Source organism: Drosophila sulfurigaster, chromosome 2L (genome assembly GCF_023558435.1).
Source record: "Drosophila sulfurigaster albostrigata strain 15112-1811.04 chromosome 2L, ASM2355843v2, whole genome shotgun sequence".
NCBI classification, from domain to species: domain Eukaryota; kingdom Metazoa; phylum Arthropoda; class Insecta; order Diptera; family Drosophilidae; genus Drosophila; species Drosophila sulfurigaster.
In genome coordinates this window covers 23354503-23375443 of record NC_084881.1, presented here as the reverse complement: position 1 = coordinate 23375443, position 20941 = coordinate 23354503, and the positions used below count along the sequence as shown (strand labels likewise).

General features: G+C 35.3%; 2 protein-coding genes across 2 annotated transcripts; one reads left to right on the top strand and one right to left on the bottom strand.

Moving 5' to 3' along the window:
• Positions 1-289: 289 nt before the first annotated feature.
• On the bottom strand, positions 290-1777 carry LOC133850055 (uncharacterized). The gene is made up of 2 exons (XM_062286016.1): positions 1626-1777; positions 290-1571 (listed from the first exon to the last, which is right to left on the bottom strand). The coding sequence occupies exons 1-2, from the start codon at positions 1627-1629 to the stop codon at positions 349-351; spliced, it is 1227 nt and encodes a 408-aa protein (XP_062142000.1). The 5' UTR covers positions 1630-1777; the 3' UTR covers positions 290-348.
• Positions 1778-12748: 10971 nt separating this feature from the next.
• On the top strand, positions 12749-14773 carry LOC133848475 (phenoloxidase-activating factor 2-like). The gene is made up of 3 exons (XM_062284071.1): positions 12749-12913; positions 13543-13700; positions 13757-14773. The coding sequence occupies exons 1-3, from the start codon at positions 12820-12822 to the stop codon at positions 14654-14656; spliced, it is 1152 nt and encodes a 383-aa protein (XP_062140055.1). The 5' UTR covers positions 12749-12819; the 3' UTR covers positions 14657-14773.
• Positions 14774-20941: the final 6168 nt, after the last annotated feature.

The following is a 20941-nucleotide window of genomic DNA, read 5'->3' as shown; positions in this document are numbered from 1 at the left end:
TTGTGGAGAACATTTACTTTTATTTCATTTATTTTGTATATTTAATATATCAATGCTACATTATGAATATTGCCTTCGGCATGTTTTTAGTTACTGTTATTAATATGTTCTCCACTTTGTGGATTAATTTGATAACAAGAGCGATTTATTGACAGAGCTTAAACTTAGTAAATTCCTTAATGGGTAAATTATGTTACTTAAATATCAATCGACTTAAATGAAGCAATAAAGGAATTAATAAAGTTCACCCTTTAGATTTTAAATAACATACCAAAACAAAGGCAAACTCTTCAACTTAGCTTTAGATTTTTATTCAAATGTTACAGAGATACTATACAACAGCATCGATTACTTGGGCGTGGCCATGTTCTGGAAGAACATGATGGAGAACTCGAGTACATTGCTGGGCTTATAGCGCAGAATGTTCAACACATAGTCCTGCATAAAGTCCGCCAGTTCCGAGTTCGACTCCAGATACTTTGTGGAGTTCTCGTAGTTCAAGGCCTTGAGCTCCTTAAACCTGCGCGACAAAGCCAAATCCTGACGCCACATCAACTCCAACTTGGGAAGGATGCGCTCCTTCTTCTTCTTCTGCGTGGCGCAGGCAGCGTGCAACAAATAGTTGTAGCCACGCCAGAAGTGCATCACAATGCGACCCTCGGGAGTCATGAAGGTCTCGGCGACATCCTGTAGCTCATCGTTGAAGCACTGCTGGGTGACAATGTGAATGGTATTCTTGTAGGTGCGGTAGAAGATGCGCACTAACTTGCGCTCCTTGGACACAATCAGATTGCAGCGCATCACACGACCGTAGAGATTCATCGTGTAATACTCGAAGGTGCCCACAAAGTTGTGACAAACCAGATGCCGCATTAGCAGCATAATGCCACCGTCGAGTACGAAAGTGTGATCGCGATCCTTGATGTCCACGGTGGCCTTGAATTTCTGGGATTCCTCATTGATTTTCGTCTCTCTGATCGCAGTGAGATAACGGTCCGCATGATTTCTAACCTCCAATGACTTTTCGACTAGCGCATGATCAATGCGATCGAATTCCGAACGTTTCTCGCAGATCAGCAGAAACTTATCGTCGTATTTGCCTTTCAGCTGATGGCCACACGCGGCGATGCCTTTGCCTTTCTTCATCTTGCTGCTACTGTAGACCACATAGCCATCGTACGCCTCCTCGACATTCAGACAAAACTTGCCGATTTGCTGCAGTTCGCGCTCGAAGAAGATCTTCAAATTCTCACTCAGTTTGCAGTTGGTGTGGCGCAGTTTCGAGATGAACAGCTGCTCCTTGAAGATCACAGCCTGCTTGACGGGCAGAAAACTCTTGGGATCGATGCCCCAATCGCATTGCTTGAACTGCTCATCAGATGGTTCGATGGGTCGTATCAAGGCCGAGATTATGCTCGACACACTGATTTCATCTTGTGCACTTAACTTGTCCAGTTCTTCACACGCTCCAACAATGATTCCCTGCTTAGCCGGATCTCGAAACTTGTCCATGTCACAGGGCACAAAGAGCGGTGGATCTAGTATAAGCTCATCCTCATCTTGTTTGGGTTCTAGTAAAAAAGGATTTGAACTTCAGCTTCGTTTAAAGTTAATGTGAAACTTACCCATGCTAAGACAATAGTTAGAAATAATCTTTAAATTTATAGCAAGGACACAACAAATTTAATTTTTAAGTTGTAGAACGTGAAAAGCTTAGAAAGTAAATAACGAAATAAATGTCATTATTGACATAAAATTCTTTAGATTGTTGTAAAGCATAGTTCATATAAAAAGTATAATAGTATAATATAGTCATACAATGAATTGCGACACTTTGAAAATTACACTCAAAGTGTGGAAATCCTAGCTATAGATAATACATATTCTTTACTAAATGATGCTGTAATGAACATCAATAAAAAGAAACGTTTATTCTATTTACAAAAATTAAAATGAAATGAAATTTATTGATTGTTTGGAATTTTCATATTGAATCTATTAGTTATACATGCTTTTTCTTAAGCAAACAATATAAATATTTATTTCAATTCTGCAAATAATACTAATGTACTCATTTCTCAAACTTGATCCAAAGGAATATTTTAAGACGCATCAATTCCCTAATCGATTCTGATTAGAAATTCAATTTTTGTATTTGCAAAATAATGTTTTATTTCAAAAAATAATTTTGAAGCATTAATTGTAATTGTAATTCAATCTGCTTACAACATTTGTGCAAACTTCTGGCAAAATTCATTTGCATCAACTTTCACTACTCTGTGCAAAAAATCCGCTAATCCAGGACATTCAAGGACATTCTGCTTAAGTCTTCTCGCAGTCTCAACAAGCGCTGTGCAATTAGCTGGAGCATCATCTGACTTTCTCATGGATAGAAGTGCTCTGAAGTGTTTTCGCCCAGTGCAAAACTGTAAATGAAAAGTGCGCTAGAGATATGCGTAAGCTGACAATGGATATACAAGAAACAACAAAATGGAAAAGCGACAACTAATTGCAAGGACAACGACTTCTTCAGGCACACTCACAGCACACAGCTTAAAGCTGCCAAACAAGACACGAACACGGACACGGACAGAAGGAGGTGGTGACAAGTGCATGTTTTTAATGGAGAACGGACAACAAATACTCGTTAAAGGCGACTGCAGAGGGCAGCAAAAGGATGCGACAGCACGACACAGGACATCATGCTCATTGTTATTGAAGCGCAAACAGGCAAAGGCGAAGGAGTTTGGTAGGCAAAAGGCGCTCATTAAAACGCATAAAACGTATGAGAAAATCAACAGTTGAGTATGCAAGGGAGGAGAAGGAGCTGGCGCAACTCGAAAGGGACGAAAAGGACGAGCAGCTCGTGCGTCCTTGGACCGAACCATATTAAATTTGTTATTAAGCCTGTAATTATTTGCTCGGCCGGAATTGTTGGCATTTTCTCGCTATTAACTCAGAGCTGAACGGCCGACAACGCTTTTCATCTTCCAACGTGTTGTTGCTCTTGTTCTTCTTGTTGGCAGAGATGAAAAAAAAAAAATGAAAACATAAATAAATTATGCAGAACGCGAGGACAAAGACAATGCGCTCTGTGTTTGCTCAGCTTATTTCACAGTCAAGTTAACTTTCAAAGATACAAGCTCTGAGGTCCAAGCCCGCGGCCGCGATACAAATTCTTTGTCATTTTTCCGTTTATTTTTTCTTTTGCTTTTTTTTTTATTTCTGTTGAACACATTTTCACATTTTCATTTTCATTAATTTCTTATGCATTTCGCTGGATGCGTAAATTAACTACAATTGTTTTCAGTGTCCGTTTGTCCACTTACACTTAATCTTTCTTCATCTTTTGCATTCACTCGCACATTCACATTCATTCGCCTTCATTCGCTTTCATTCACATTCATTCCTTCTTCATTTCCTTGGCATTTGTTTGCTCTCCTTCCCCTCTTACCACTCTTTCTTATTGTTCCCCAAGAACTCTCTACAACCATTGAGTGAAAAAATAAATCAAAATGAGAGGGGAGCGAAAAGCGAACTCGAGGAAAAAAATAAACAAATCTTAAATGAAAATTGTTACCAACGCCGCATGCAGATCCTGGGTATGCAGGATAATCTACCGCACACTCACACACACACATACACAGTCGCACACACACTTGTTTTGGTTGTGGGTTGGCCAAGCTTAAGGGTCAGTAATAAATGTCATGATATGAAATTTATTTACGCGCCACGAAAACCAATGAAAAGCAACCAAAGCAAAGGAATGCAGCAACAAACACATCTCGAACAACAACAACAGGGAATAAGAACAGCAATAACAATGCCACAACACAAGGACAATTAAAAGGGAATAGGCAGAAGAGCTGAGATACCAAAAGAAATGAAATGAAATAGATTCGACTCAGGCAAAATGAAACAGATCTATGGGAAAATTGTAACCATTTATTGTGCCATGTCGACTGAGCAAAGAAACCAGAAGAAACTGTTGACTTAACTGGGACAAAACGGAGATAAATTGGTAGCTTATAGATATTTAAAACCTTTAACGATCTACCAATAATTTGTGACTAAATTAGTGCAATATTAAGTTGGTTTATAGAAGAAGAAATGTATTATTAAAAGACATTTTAAGATTGCAAATGTTGCAGCGAGAAATATAAAAATTGAAAGCAACTAAAAGATTTATGTTCCAGAAAATTTTATTTTAAAAATGTTCTTCCTAAATAAACTTAATTTAATATATAATATATAGCCAAAATAAAAATGTCATTAATTGTTATTCTTGAAATTGTAAATAAACAATTAATGTTCATTTTAAATAAGTGTAAAACTGTGCGGTAATATTCGTAAGATACCGAATTAACATACCAAAAATACTGAAATTTACCGAAGGATATATTTGGTATATTAATATATACATAGCAGAGACTCTTAATATACCATAGAGTACAAAGTATACCAGATTAGTGGCAAACCAAGTAAGATCCGATCGCAATAGGAGTTTTTGGCTATACAAAAATATTTCTTAAACACTTCGACAACTTTAATCCGATCGCAACCAAATTTACAGGAAACAAATACTGTAGTTATTAAGGATCATATTTATATATTTATCTCGTAAATGCACAATTATTAAAACAATATTGAAGAAAATCGAAAATGGATTAGGAGAAATCAAAGAAATTATCTTTTAGAATTTCGTTACAATTAACTTTTATGACTGACTACTCGTATAATACATAATATTAGTGACGGAATAATACAGAACTATTTTTCCAATTACATGTTTGTAACTCAATTAATCGCAGCATCCAGTTAAACTGCAGTTTACAGAATAATATTAAAACCATTTTCCTATCAGCACTTACAGTGCATAAAAATAAAATATAAAATCGAGTTAACATAAACAAATGTTGTTCATCAAAGTGGTTAATTGATTTCATAGTTTTCCATTGTTTTCGTGTATTGTTAATACTGCACAAGTATTTTTAGGGGCGTGGCACATTACGATGGGCACATTTTCATGTTGTTGTTCATGTTCATGGCTGATAGACAAATGGCATTGTCCGTTTTTATAGCAATTAATTTATGGGGTCTTAACGCATGAATGCGAACATGAATAACATGAATAAATGTCACAAATGTCCGGCACATTCATCAATCAATATTCAATTTATTTAATGAAATTATTATTGTTATTTTCGTTGTTGTCGTTCGTTGTTCGCTGCTCTTGTTTGTTGTCAGATTTGTGCCCAATTGATTTCGCATGCAAAACGTTGCCGTTGTTGATGGCGAAAAAAGGAGTTGGGAGTTGATGATGGTAATGTGCTTTTGTTTTAATTGCTTTGCACATGATTTACATGCTTTTAGATTTCTTTTACACTAACCGCACAGCAGGCACAACAAAAGACAATGCAGTTGACGTGGCAATTTGGCATTTGCGAAAAGGAGACGAGCGACAGGCGGGAGATAGGAGATGGGGAGATGGGCGATAAGCGACGCTGAGAGACGCCACTTAAACTTGACATGAGCTCATAAACAAACACAGGTTGCATGTCCTTTCACACACACCCGCACTCACACACGCACACCTCATAAAAATGCGAGCTGACTGACAACACTTTTGTATGAGTTGTAAATGCGAGAACACATCGCAGCCCTCTTCTGTCTCTCTTGTTTCATGCCTGCAGCACGCAATCCTGTCATGCTTTCGCTCAGCACTCACACCACTACATAAACACTGAAACTCACACACACACACACACACACAGTCAGACAGACAGACAGACAGAGAGTTGTGTGCCCTTTGACTGCTGCCTCTTTTGTTGAGGGGGATGTGTTAATTACAGAAAAATTGCGAGAATTTGTATTATTTACTTTGTTATCAAGATTTAGCTAGAGCTTAGCCATTGTTGTTGTTCTTGTTGTTGTTGTTGTCGTACTTGTGCATTGTATAGCGTGCCTCGCCTATAATTGCATGTGTGCTTGTGTGAGTGTGTGTGTGTGTGTGGAAGCTGGCATCCTGTTGCTCACTGCTGTTGCTGCTCCTTTGAAGGTTAACGTTTTGTTGTTGCCAAGGCACGAATGGGATTTCGCTCCAAAATCGCAGACAAAACTTCATTCTTCAAAAGAAAAACGCTGCTGTAAAAGCTTTCTGACCAGCAGAAGTGAAAAGCGAGCTTGTACTTGAATCTATGATAGTTAATATACAAACGTATGTAATATTGGTTATTTTGATAACCTTTAATTATTTTATAATATGTTTGATTAAACTTATATAATACTGCTTACTACTGACGACTGACTTCATTACTACCGCTGGTGCTGATACCGTTCTACTTTTACGACTGATGTTCTTCTTCTTACTATCTACTTTGACGACTGATGATACCGATATCTTAGATCCCATCGACTTACCGATATCGATAGGGTGTATTGACTATCCTCCATCTTTGTTACGTTTGTACTCTACTGAACAGCTTGGCTCGCAGCTTTTCCTAAATTTCACCATTATCAAATTCAGAAAAATTATCAAGATTTAAACAAATGAAAATAATAATATTTATGTTCACTGTTTTCTACAGGCAACATTACTGTTACATGAAAAAAAAAAACCAGTTGCAATTTATTGTTTCATATTTTTTTCCCCATATTCTTAAGTTTAATCAATTGTTCAATTTTCTGCATTTTAGTATCGTAAAAAAATTGTCGTATTGAAATTTAACTTGGGTATGAAAGGGTTTAAGGTATTCTATAAATTAATTACTTTAAGATGGCTTGATTCATTATTTTCATAATTATTGAGAAAGATTCAAAGATTCTATATATTAATAATGTTAATCTGTATAGTATTAAAATTACTGTATTACAAAAATTAATAGAGTCAGAAAATATAATATAACAATAAGTATTTAATCAATTTATCTATGAATTACCTCACTATTAATAAATTATTCAGATATTAGTTAATGAATAATAAATAGATTACCATGATGAAGATTAGCAGCAATTTGAAGGGTATTTGTTACCTTAGCTAATGAGATTTTTAACTCATTTAAGTTTGCTACTCTATGCGATTACCAATATGTATTGCATAAATTTATGATTATATTAGGTCAAAATTAATTTAGATTGAAATGGATAATATTTCAGTTCACAAAATATACATAAATTATATATTCTCCTTAATTTGTAACCATTTTTAAGTCTTCGTTAATTTTCAAACTACCAAACGTGAATTTTACTTGAAGTTAATTTATATGATGCTCAGATACTTTTGTATCTTCTGACGTAACGAATGAAGCAATTTTCTGATTTATTCGTGGCACATGTTTGGCTTCCACTTGCGCAAGTTTTCCGAGTTTTGTGAAGCAGCTGCATTTACTTCTGTTGTTGCTGCTGCTGTTTCCATCGCTATTTCTAGAAGCGAAACAATGAGTTTTGCGAGTTATTTTGACTGATTCAACAGCAACAGCAACAAGAGCAAGGAAAACAGAAAGTTTATTTTATAAAATGCAAATTGTTTTACAATTTGATTTCATTATGCAATGTGGCAGGCAGAGTGGTGCTTGTATTATCAGATACTCAACTTTCATTTCAATTTCCATTTCCATTTTGGCCAACTCGTTGTCAGACTTCTTTTAATATTAGTTGTTATTCGCTGTAGTTGTTGTTGTTGTTTTTATTGTTGTTTTGCATTGACAAGCAAACAAAACTCAAAACAACAACTGCAGCAGCAGCAGCAGAAAAAATATAGAAACTTTTGGCAAGGTGTTGTTCTATTTGGCCATAGTTCCTGTTGTTGTTGTTGTCGTTGTTGTTGTTGCTGTAACAGGTGCGCCACGCTTAAGCCAAAAAACAAGCACACTCGCTGCGAAAAGTTTATTGTTTAGCTGCTGCTCATGCTGGTATTTTTTACAGTTATTTCGCATAATATTTTCGAATTTGAATTCATTAATTCACTATTGATTACGAAAAGTGTCGCAAACAAATATATTTTTACAAATTAATTAAAATATTTGTTAAATAAGTTTCAGTTTTTCCTTTTTGTTTGTTATCTTTGGTGCTACCCTTTCGCTTTAAAGGTATTTCATTTATTGAAGTGACCCAGTTTCCATTGCTTTTGGCTCATTAGCCAGTGACCAACATTAACTAAACCCGCACTAGAATTCCAACAGCGAATAAAAAATCCAAATTAAAAGTAGAAAAATAATGCTGTAATTAATTAGAGACGGCGAACGTTGTCTGGACGGCTTTCACTTTGTGGTAACTTCATTACGCCAACAGGCGAGCGCAGCGCGAAGTTGAAGCAAAGTCAACTCAGCCCCTTAGCTGCTGACCCCCTTTTTTTCCATTAACTTGGCTTCTTTTCAACGCGCTTAATTAGCCTGACGCCTGGCAGGTGGCGGATTATATTTAAGGTTATGTTATCCGGGCCAAAGCAAAATACAAAAACTCGCGACTGCAAAACTGCAAAAAGAAATGCAGAAAAATACTGCACAAACTTGCTGAAAACACACACACAAGTAAAGAGGATGCAACAAAGTTTAAAGCTTCCTTTAAAATGTTTGCTAATTAGCGGGTAATTCAGATAACACGAACCACATGACGCTCATATCGTTATCAAAAGGAATTCTAGTAGAGAAATTAAAGGGAAATGAGAGCAAAGCAAAGTCAAAGGTCAGGCATGCTGCATTGAACTACAAACATCAGATTAATAGCATATGAAGATCTAAAATTCAGTTCAATGTTGAATAAATTAATCCAGGTAGAATGTGTTTCGATAACTTAACTTTAAATCCCAATGAAATCTTGGCTTAATATTAAAGTATTTGAGTATGCAAGGAATTCGTAAGCTTCAAACTTTACAAACATAACAGTTTCAAATGAATTGATATAAAAGCATTCTACAAATTTGAAATCAATGTGAAGTAATATTAATACTAAGATAATAATACAAAAGCAAACCTTTTTTTTTACTAAATAAGAATAAGTTATGAAATTTAAAATTTAGCTTCATTAACAAATACCACAGTAGTTACTTAAAAGTATTATAACTAAAAACAAAATTTTTTAAAACCTTGCAATAATATTTGTGCAATTTAGCCTTCCATCAGAAAGCCACCTTATAAAAGTCGCAAGCATAGAAATATAACTGCGAAAACGGTCTAGAAGCATAGTTAAATCTCCGGCAGCAGCAGAAGCTCAATATTGGCCTTGCTTGGCGGGACGGGGCGCAGAGATGCTGAGACTGTGTGGCGTGCAACACTCAAAGGCGTAAATAAATACGCCGCCCGCAAAGGTAGGCAACGCTTTTTGTTTGCTCAGCCTATGTATATGTTTGTGTAGGATTCATGAGTGTGCGAGCGGGTGAAAGTGAGGGTGAGTCTATATGTGTGTGTGCGTTAATTTGCCAACAAAGACACGTACAAACATGTAAACAGCATTCAAGAGATTTTGCTAGAGCGCACACCGCACACTGAATGGCATTTCATTCTCAATGTGTGAATGTTGGTGTATAAGTGTGTGAGTGTATTCACATGAGCTTCGAGTGTACGAGTGTTTACCTAGCCATTGCTATTAATTTGTACAAGCTGCATAATAGCTCTGTCAATATTTTATCAACAATTTCCCAAAAAGTGCGACCCAAAAGTGTTGTAAACTGACGCCAAACTTGAGTTTCCCTCGAAAGGGGGACTGTAATGTTAAGGGGGAATAGTTCGTTAAAACATTGGTTGATTATTAATTGTGCATCTTAAAAACAAATTGTTAACTTTGTAAGTTTAAGTACGTAATACGTTTTAAAAGTGCAGCATTAAACACTCGCATTAAACTTAATGTTACAAAAACGAAAATCATAGTTCATTTATTTCAATATCCTTTGAAGTTGCTTTAAATTTCGCTTAGTCATAAAATATGTCAGTTATATTGTTATGTCAATAAATTATGTTTGAAAAGATTAAAAAATCTAGGCAATTGGCTAACAGCATATTTAATTCAACGGAGAAAATCACAACTTATATATTTTAAAAGTCTTTAAATTTGTGTTGGGGTTTGCTTGCTTATTAAATACCAATTAATACCTTAATGTATTGAAAAAAAGAAAATCTGCAAAGCTTTCAAGTAATAGTCGACTATTGAATACTAATATTGTAGTGCAAATAAACCAAGCTTAAACTTATACGTATACGTTTGGATAAACGTTTTGGGGCAAGCCAATTAAATTGAAATTTAATAGCGTAAAAAATACATATAAAGTGCAACAATTTAAGGCAGATGCAAATACAAACTATCTGAAATAGAATCAACTATAAGCTCTGGTATGAGCCTTGAAGCGAAGGAAACTTCGAACATTGCATCAGCCTTTAGGGGCGCATCAATCAGTCTTGTGCAAGAGACCTCCATTGTGCGTTAACAAGTGGCACGTTACCGGATTGAAGCATAGGCCGACAAAAACAAGAGGCCACGAGATATATCTATGTATATCATTTCCCCTCGATCTGCCTCTGTCCCTAACCCTTACCCTTACCCGTCGGTATCTGCATCTATAGTTAGCTGACTTGACTCCAAGTTGGTACATTGATGTTGCCATTTTGGCGGAGAGAGTAGAGAGTAGAATAGAGCACTGCAAGTAGTATGCCAATGACAACATGTACGGGCTGAAAGACAAAAGATTGAAGAGAGCAAAGGCTGCTGCAGCAGGCAGGCTGTGTAGCACATACAAGTCATCAGGCATGTTCAGGAAGTTAGTTAGGCGGGTCTGACGACCCACAAATGAAGGAAGGAGCGAAGAGAGCAGAGGCGGCTAGTGTTCTGTCCCATGTCCTGTGTCCTGTCATAATGTCAGGCAGCGACAAGTTGTTCAACAGGGCAAGACCAACGTGGCTCTTAAAGCACCACAATTGTTGCATTAAGTGCCATCCCCATTTGAATATATTCACTTTTTAAACAACCTTTCTCTCTACTTGACTTGCATAATGGCAGCAGTTTCTCGATTGTTGCTTCGACTTTTTCACTTTTTCACTTTTTTTTTTTTTGCTTTTTGAGATTGTTGAGGCACAAAAGTGCAGTCGCCTATTGAAATCCAACAACTGATAGTAGCACACGCTGCATACAAAGCAGGCAAATGACTGTAACACTGTCAACAACAAAAACTGCAACAATTCGGTATCTGTATACTCTTTAAATTTGTATTTTTTTTACTCTTTAAACAAATTTTCATATAATTTTTAACCCATGATACATAGAAAAACATATCTTCTTAATATTTCTTTCAAATCCACAAAAAATTGGTTACTTTTCAACTGAAAATAAGAAAAATTTTGTGTAACAACTTTTTTTTATACAAATTCCGAAAATCTTTCTTTTTTATATAAATTAAAATAATGTGAAAATATATCTACCAATTATTATACTTTTTGTTTATTTAAATTTAAAAAAACACGTAAGAAGTAAATTTAAATTAAAGTAGGAAACGAATGTACTTATTATACTTATTATTAGCTTTTGGCTGTTATGATACTGAACACTTTTAATATTAGACCTAAATATTTACGATATTTGTTAATACCAGCTTTATTTATAATTTTTAGGTTGCCTGCACTAAATAGATAATGTGAAAATGTTTTCTTTTTTATTTTATCAACTTAGAAATAATATAAAATACTGACTCTAAAAAGCTAGAAGTGATGTATGGATTACTTAACCAACTTTTACTTTTAAACGACAGTATTTTAATTTGAATAATATTCAGCACTCTGATATAACATAGCTAATAAGGCCAGAGTTAGTGTGAGCTATAAGTTCAGCAGTTTGTAGGGCGGCATAGAAAAGGAAATTTTGTCCTGTGGGAGTTTCCTTGCTGATAGTGTCTCCAACTCTTTAAAGCAACAGCACTTTAAAGTTGCATTTATCATCATTTGGCCAATGTAATTGATATTTTCTGTTTGCCCCCTGAACCAGTTGCCTCATTAGTTAGTTTTCCCCTGATAAATGTACACAACATTTTGCACATATTTTCCGCATTATTTATTTTCTAATATTGCTATGAATAGACACAAAAGTTTTGTGGCCATGAAAAGTTGCAAATCTCTTCATAAACCCATATATAAATACTAATATAAATTTGTGTATGTTCGTGTTGGGATAAATAGTTGAAAGCTAAAGTTGCTTATTCTATTTTGCACTGCATGCAAGCAGAGTGTGAAGCAGTGTAACGACTTAGCACTGTTTGCGTTAGATTACAATTTATTTCAGTGCTTTTCCGTTGACTAATTGATGTCTCTCGCAAACTATTGATTTTTCTTCTCGTTGTTGTAGGCTTAGCAATTGATTGCTTATCATATTTTAAATCTATATTCGGCTGTTCTCTTCTCATTAAAGCTCTTTTGTTCACTCTGCTTTCAATGCGCTTCTTTTATTTTACTTGCTGTTAACGAAGTGCTCTCTTTAGTAATATTATATTAACATTCTCAACTTGTGCATCTCAACCATTGATTAGCTTATTTAAGATCTCTCTCTCTCTGTCTTGCCTTTTCTCTGCCATATATACTACATATTCATGCTTTTGTTTTGATTTGCTTTTTCCGTTAATTGTTCGTGTCACAAACATCACCTTTTATAGCTTAAACCTTTGTTGTTGCTGTCATTATTCTCCAACCCGTAGTGCACGCAGCTTTCTTATCGTACCATTCTCTATGAATGCCATTGTGACATTTTAATTCTTCGCTGAGCTGGAATTAGTCTAAATTTGGCTGCTGTCGTGATCGGTCTTGCTACGCTTTCTTATCATAAATTATAAAAAAATTTAAGTTTATAATGGAAATTCCCAACAACATAATCAACGCTTTCTTGACAATACTTTGCTTATGTTTTCTGACAAATTTTGCCAGCTCTCAAGAAGACGAAACAGGTAAAATATATAAGCAGAAAAAAATTATAAGAAGCAAAACCAAATAACATACATATGATTTTGGAGTTTCGAATATAAACATGAGCTCAACTGTGGTATTCCATCTACCCATTGTGAATAAAAGCAAAACAGTGACCACAAATTAAAATAGATCACAAAAATACGAAAAATATTCAAAATTTCATCTATGGGGTATTGATATAGTAAATCATTCAAATAGATTGTTAACCAAAGCAACATCCGTAGTAGATTGCGTGAAAAAATTGTTTAAAGAAACTTGATCAGCATGCAAAACATAATAAGTGATGTCGAAATAATTATATCTATCTTTTATAGTCCCTGAGATCTAGGTGTACATACGAACAGACAGACAGACGGACATTCGGACGTGCCTATATCGTCTCGGCTGTTGAAGCTGATTAGGAATATATATGCTTTATGGGTTCGGCCTATTACATACATTTCCTGGAAGCTGTTTTGAAATTCTTTAATTGACATGCTGTGTAATATTATTTATGCTTTCGTAGAAAATGAATATTTACCAAGAATGTTCTTAGATTAGACTCATTAATAATGCTATTATTTATCAGCCACTTATAAGTATAAAAAATCGTATTGTGTATTTCCAGGAATTTCGTCGTTTTGTGCCCCTGGCAGTCGTTGTGCTCCGCTCTGGAAGTGCAGCAATAACTCAGAAATTACATTTGGGAAAATAGATTCACTTTATCGTGTAAGCGTCACAAATCCGTGTGAAAGTCATCAATCGTGTTGCAGAGAGGAGTTTATTGTGAGTGCTGTGCAGATTATTCAAATATTATTAAGTATAACCGTTGATTTTTATAGAGAGAGCTACCACAGTTGCCACCGCATGATTTTGCTTGCGGTCGTCGTAATGTGGAATCTATGCATGTCGAAAATCAGAGTACTTCAAAGTTGACCGATTTCGCCGAATTCCCCTGGGTTGTGGCCATCTTTCTTAGCGAGCAGACAAATCTGAACTTTATTGGAGGCGGGTCAATCCTATCGCCAAATGTGGTCTTAACTGCCGCTCACATTGTCTGCGACCGCGCCACCCAGGATCTTCGCATCCGTGCTGGAGAATGGGACACGCAGTCGGTGGAGGAACGCTTTGAGCACCAGGAGAGAGAAGTGCTCGTTAAGATCTGTCATGAGAAGTATGATAGTGGAACAATGTTCAACGATATTGCGGTGCTGAACTTGAGAACTCCACTCGAATTTGCCAAACATATAATGCCCATTTGTTTGCCCCGACAATTTGAGTTTCCCAACATCGAACGCTGCTTTGTGGCTGGCTGGGGAAAGGAGAAGTTTACGTCCGATACAACTCGCAATATTCTCCGCAAAGTTGATCTTCCGATTCTAGATAATCGACGGTGTCAACGGAAATTCAGACGCACTCGCTTAGGTCGCTACTTCCGCTTGGATGAATCCTTTTTGTGTGCCGGCGGCGAGAAGAATCTGGATTCTTGCACTGGCGATGGCGGATCGCCTCTCTTTTGCCCCCTTGTCGATCATCCCGGTCAATATTATCAAATTGGCATTGTCTCCTGGGGTCTGAATTGTAACTACCCGAATGTGCCTTCGGCCTATGCAAATATATCACATCAGCTTAACTGGATTCATGGTGTGCTTAAAGGACTTGGCCAAAATGTGAACTACTTTATACCATCCTTTAAACGTGAGTATCGGATGAGAGATACAAATTCAATCATCCACAATTAAAGTGATTGATGCTTAGAAGACAAGAACTCATGGTCAGACCAAGAGTGGAAATGTTTACTTCTCCCGAGGCGAAAAACTTGCTAAAATATATTTTCGAAATGTAATCTTTGTTTCTTTTTATTATTATTGTATCACAAGCTTCTTAAATTTTATAGGTTATTTAAAAGGATAAGTTTAGGGTTGCATAAGCTATTGAGAACATATATATGTATATATATACTGGCTGTTATTTTGATTTAAAAACCGAAAAAAGCTTATAGCATAGTTTTCTAATATTTTGTATATTTCATTAAACCGATTTTCTGTCTTTTATTATTATTTTTAATACACTTTTCAAACGTTAACAAGTTTACTTGATTATAAAATAAACTCATATTAAATACTTTTTTTGATGATATAAATTGATTGTAATAATGTTTAAGCTGGCCGAACTTTATGAAGCGTTTGATTTTCATTACCAAAGCGACATGTGAACATCGACTATCCAAAGTAGATTGTTTTCTTTTTGCTGTCGTTGTGGGAATGCAGCAGTGTCAGCTACATTGAAGTCGTAGTCGTAGTCGTCGTAGTCATCATCATTAAGTAACGTGAGCCATCATCATAAGGCAATGGACAGTTGCCGACGACGACGTCGTCGAGTTGTCGATGCTCACTGGCAAGAAAGCCAGCGAAGCAAATTGTTTTTAATTAAAAGTAAACAATATCAATTCATTCGACAGTTATCCAGTTATGCTGCTGACATTGCTTGTCCTGGACGAAGCATCTAAGCTCCTCTGCCAGCAGTTGCATTGTTTACCAGGGATTACAAAAATTGATGCACACAGGATGCGGGCGACGTCGATGCTCGATGCTCGTTGCTCGTTGGTTGAGAGCTGCTTCAGCTTTAGCTTCAGCTTCAGCTTCTGCTTCTCTGGCAGCTTTGACATGGCCTGTCCATTTATATTTCAGATGCGCAGGGGTAAACATTTTTGTTGGCCATTTTCATTTTGACCATTATTAATTGTCTTCTTAGTCGCCTCGCTTCGCTCTTGCCGTTGCCATTGCAGCAAACTGGCGCTTAATGTTCCAGCTAACGGGATTATTTCAAAACTTACATAAACTTGTTGCCACATTTTTTGCTGTTGTTTTTTCCGCGTTTCTCGCAAGAACTTGCAACTCTCTCGCTTTTAATTCTAGCTTCCAGCTTTTTATTTTGTATTATTTTGTTTGTTTTTTCTCTTTTTTCGTTTTTTATGCTGTGTTGCTAACTTTGTTGCACTTTTAATTGGTCTGAAAAATATCTGAAGTTTGTTTTATGATTTTATTTATTTTCAGATTTAGTCGTTGCGAATTGATGAAGTGCAGAAACTTTGCATAAAATTCGCAAAATTGCATTTAGTGAATACACTGCCACTGAAAGGTACATTCAAATAAGAAACGATATGCTTGAGTTAGCTTAAAATATTTCATTTTTATTACAATTAATTTGTTATTTAATATATACATATATTCTCATATATTTTTGCCATGTTTTTCTAATTAGTTCTCGTATTTAAGTTAGACATAAAGCTATGAGTTTACACGAAAAATATAGAAATTCCCTACAGTTCTCATAACATTGAGTATACGCCTTGTGTTGTGCATACGCTTAACACTGCACAAGAATATGCTGAACGAAAAGTGAAGGGAAGGAGAGGGAGAGGGAGAGGGAGAGAATCGGTGGCATATTCCCGTCATCATCATCATTATGATTTTGGGTATCAAGTTTCGGGCTGTGTCGCCGCTCTAGTGTTTGGTGAAAGGAAATACATACGTGCGCATTCATTTCATTTCCGTTTTGTGTCGCAAAGTGGCCTTCCCAGCAGCGTGAAGTTGGGGGGCGTTGCCCCCACTACGTTCCACAGTCTCGACTATAACTGCCTGTGCCCATTTACAGTCAGTTCGCTCGGTCTTCATGTGTGTGTCCAACTATTTATTTTTATGACATAATGTAGCTACAGTTGTGACTCGCCTCTTGTGCCACTTTCCACTTGCCACTTGCCTCGTGGCTGTGCCTGTGTCTGTGAATTTGCTGCGAATGTTGCCATCTAAATATGTGAAAATTGCTCATTTGAAATGTTGCCAGAGCGATACCCTCAAGTTGGGCAAGGGATACGAAGCATGGGGCATACGACATGTGGCATGAGGCAGTGTAGTAGGTGGTGAATGTCTAGGCAAATTGCTTGTCAAAAATTTGTAGGCAATTTGTTTTTGTTTTTCCACAGTTTTGCCCCGATCCTTATCGAAAGTGCTTCACACAACGCAATTGTTGTAATAAATATATATTTTTTCTGCATATTTTTCCATGTCTCTTAATAAAAATGGAACATTTTATATTGTGAGCGCTTTAAACTCAGCTAAGAATGTGACAAAATAATCAAAATTTTAGACAAACGATACTCTTTAACACATAGTCGAATTTAAGTGGACAAGAGTTAAGTTGTTGATATAAACTGAAAATATTATAACTTTGAAGCTTTAGTATTATGATAGGCAGTGAAACAAAATGTGTTTTATGATTGTGGCGAATACTTTAAAATAATTAAATTAAATTACAGCATCTAGTTGACAGCCAATTTGTCTAATTAAAACAAAACTATAACTTATTTTTGCTATCGATATCAGATTTCAACAATTTATATGAACAAGTAAGTATGTTTTAAATATATTGTAAATAATAAAGTTCAGAAAATCGAAAATAGAGATAAATCCGAATAAATACAGCAAGTAAGCTTTAAATAATTTAATAATCCCATGTATCATATATTGTAATACTTATTATTAAATCGTGAAAACGAAACTGAGTTTAAGCTCTTTGAAGGTTTGCTGCGTTGGCAGAAAGTTTAAAGACGGCTTTGTGGCAGTTGATGAGCTTCAAGTTGTTGTTTATAAGCCAAGTTGAGTTTTGATTATGTTGTATCAATGTCTCGACTGGCCACAATACAGTTAACCGTGAAACGCAGACAGGCAGTCATAATAACTCACACACACACACACACATTCGCAGAACAACTTAAGCCGCTTAATGTAATAGAGCCACAAAAGGATATCAAAGCGGACAGTGGGAAGGAAGCGAACTGCCGCAAGTCGCAGACGCAAGTTGGCAACTAACTGGCATTAGTGACTGTTAGACTATTGGATGTACTTAGACTGACTAAGCTTACAGTGGTTCACGTTAAGTTGTGGAAAGTCGTTGTACACACTGAAAAGCATGTATCTGAGAAATATAATTTGTCTTATTTGATTTATATTCCTTTAGAGAATATTTATTTTAAAGCCATAAGATATTTTCTTTCTTAAATAATGCTTAAAACATTTTTATTAAATAGAGAGTAAATCTTTTAAAGCGACCAGTTGCGAATATTATTTTTAATTTCTTTAAAATTGCTAGAACCTTTTTTTTTTATATTGTTTATAAAGAATTAATACATTTTAATATTTATGTCACTTTAAAAAGAATATCAAAATGTCGGTATGCTGCAAATTGTTTTCCTTTTGTTTATTTTGTTTTTTTTTTATTTAGTAAGCAATTTAATTTGAACATACGATTGGTCAGGCAAGGCTTAAGATCAATGATGATGTTCATGATGATGATGTACCTGAGAAATTTCTGAACCTTGGGACGAAGGTTTTATGTTTTGTTGCACAGACAAAAGCCGCTTTGGCCAATTATTATTGGATTCGCAATTAAATAGTTGGCTTACTTGTTTTTGCCATCGTTTTTCGCTGTTGAGCTTTGCGGGCCAATCGAATTGGCCCCGGCAACTTTTGCGACCTGTTCGAAACTTAAAGTTGAGACAGCATTTCTCAGATACGACAAACATTTAATTAATTTCGAAATGAATGCAAAACTTTCTCGCAGTTTTATCTAGCCCCCAAAAACTGAAACTTTAAAGGTTCGAGTTTGTAGGTGTGTGTATAAGTGTGTGTGTGTGTGTATTTCCAAGTTTTTGGCTTACCTTGAGCCTAAAAACTTTCGCGTGCAAAGTTAAGGCGCATAAATTTCGAACACAGTCCCTTTTTTTCACAACTAAACACTCGAGTGGTTGGCAATCGGAAAGTTAGCTGCTCTCTGCTCTCGGCTGCTGTGTTTTAGGCCATTTAAAGGATTTCCAGTGAATTTTAATTAAATATCCAAGAAATAGGCATAAATATTGACCAACTTAACACGAATAGTCTTTTCTTTCATATTCGGCTAGCAGACAGAAGACACTCTTTAAAACGAAGAATATTTGATAAAGTTGAGAAATTCTTTTAATGTTTATTGAATAATTGTTTGATTCATTTAATTTAAACTTATCAACTATTAGAAATAAAATAGGTAGAGTTGTTGGTCAACATAACAGTACCTACATTATTTATTACTTCTGAAAATTTGAATGCGATCGCAAAAAAAATGTTGCAGTTATTTTAGAAATTTTTTTTTGGCCAAAAGCGGCTGCTGCAGTCGAGTTTTGGATGCTTTGGGTAGCGGTTATCCCACATATTTTAAATGTAAAAGTATATCTAAATACCAAGTTTGACTTTGGCTATATTTAAGAACATTTTTGTATATTTTAAGAATAATGTCCCATTTTTTGGTATTATTATCTCATAGATTTTGAATGTAATAGAATATCTATATTCCAAATATGTATATTAACTCGGTATATTTAAAGAATAATACTGCCCTGTTTTGCTTATATTATAATGGGTCACATGTATATACTATACCTCTCTTTCGAATATTTTTTGTAGCATTTTTCCTATCACAATAATTTGATTTGCTCTTTAAACTCATTATAACATATTATATATAGTTATAAGTTTTTGAAGGAACCATTTTAAATAATTCGTAGTTTAAAAATTAAGAATTGTTCAAAGGAAGTCACATAAGTTCTTCTATTTAAACTAGAACATAAGCAAATTGTTGTGTATAATTTGCAAGACATATTTGAACAGCAGTTATCGTGTTATCGCTCGACCCGCAAGAATGTTGAGTAAACTAAGTCGTCAGCGTTGTTAAAATAGAGTTGATCAACAACTATTATCCATAAAGTGAATTGTTTAATATGCGAAATGTGCCCGAGGGGCAAGGTGCTGGGCATTGAAAGTGACCTAATCAAACTGTTAACTCAACAAACGCATTTCATGCATTTTGCATTCGCAATTCGCATTTTGATTGATTGGCTGCATGGAGCGGAGGGAAATGGAGTGGGGGAATATATGAGTATATCAAATGGTTATACGACTATATAATGAAGTGCGACCAATAAGCAAACTCTCGTTACAAATTGCAGCAAATCAAATACTCACACACACACACACATGGCACATTGACACACAGATATGTTTGCATATTATGCACAAGTGTGTGTAAATAGTTTGCACAGATTTTGGCAACAAAATAAATTGCAATAATTATGCTGCAAACGGTTGAATTGAGAACTTTGGACGATGCCCTGCAGCACAAACATTCAACTGCAACTATCGAAAACAGCACAAATAAATACAATGTAATTATTGAGGTATACAATGAACTCCGCTCTAACTCTCTCTCCCGCTCTCTCTCTCTCTCCCTCTGATTCTCCCCCTGTCTATCTTAATGTCTCTATCATATGTGTGGAAAATCTATTTGCAATGCCGTGAATCACAAAATGCGCGAGCTAAATGCAAATATCAAACGCTGCGAGCTTTAACTTTCAAAGCACACAAATCCAAATTGGTTACATTAACTATAAAGCAGAGTTGGATATATTCGCATTACCTAAAAAGCTAATGGGATAACAATAATTAGAGTGTTCTGTTTACGACTAACCACTCTCAACATTAAATACAATTCATTTACTTCACTTCTATAAATTATAGATTTGATGGTTTGTTTTACAAAGTAAATTGCAGCTCTAGGTTATTATATTTTATGCCCACATCGAAGTAATATTATCTGATTCTGACAACTATTCATTATAATATTTTGTGTTACAATCACGTTTATTAATGCATTTGTTAGTTGCCAAAAGTCATTGAAAATTAACACCTCATATGGAATGCATTTCGCTTACTCTATTAAATATTTATTAATTACTAAATTTGTACAAATTGTATATCGAACTTTCAAAAACAAACAAAAGTAAATTACAGTTTTTGGTTTTCTATTGTCTATGAACATTTCCTTACTGTATTTTTGTTTCTTTTAACAATCTCATTGTTATTAATTCATATAGTTAATAATTCGAAAATTCAGTTTAAGCTTACATTTAAAAGTAGAATTATATTTTTCTTAGATTT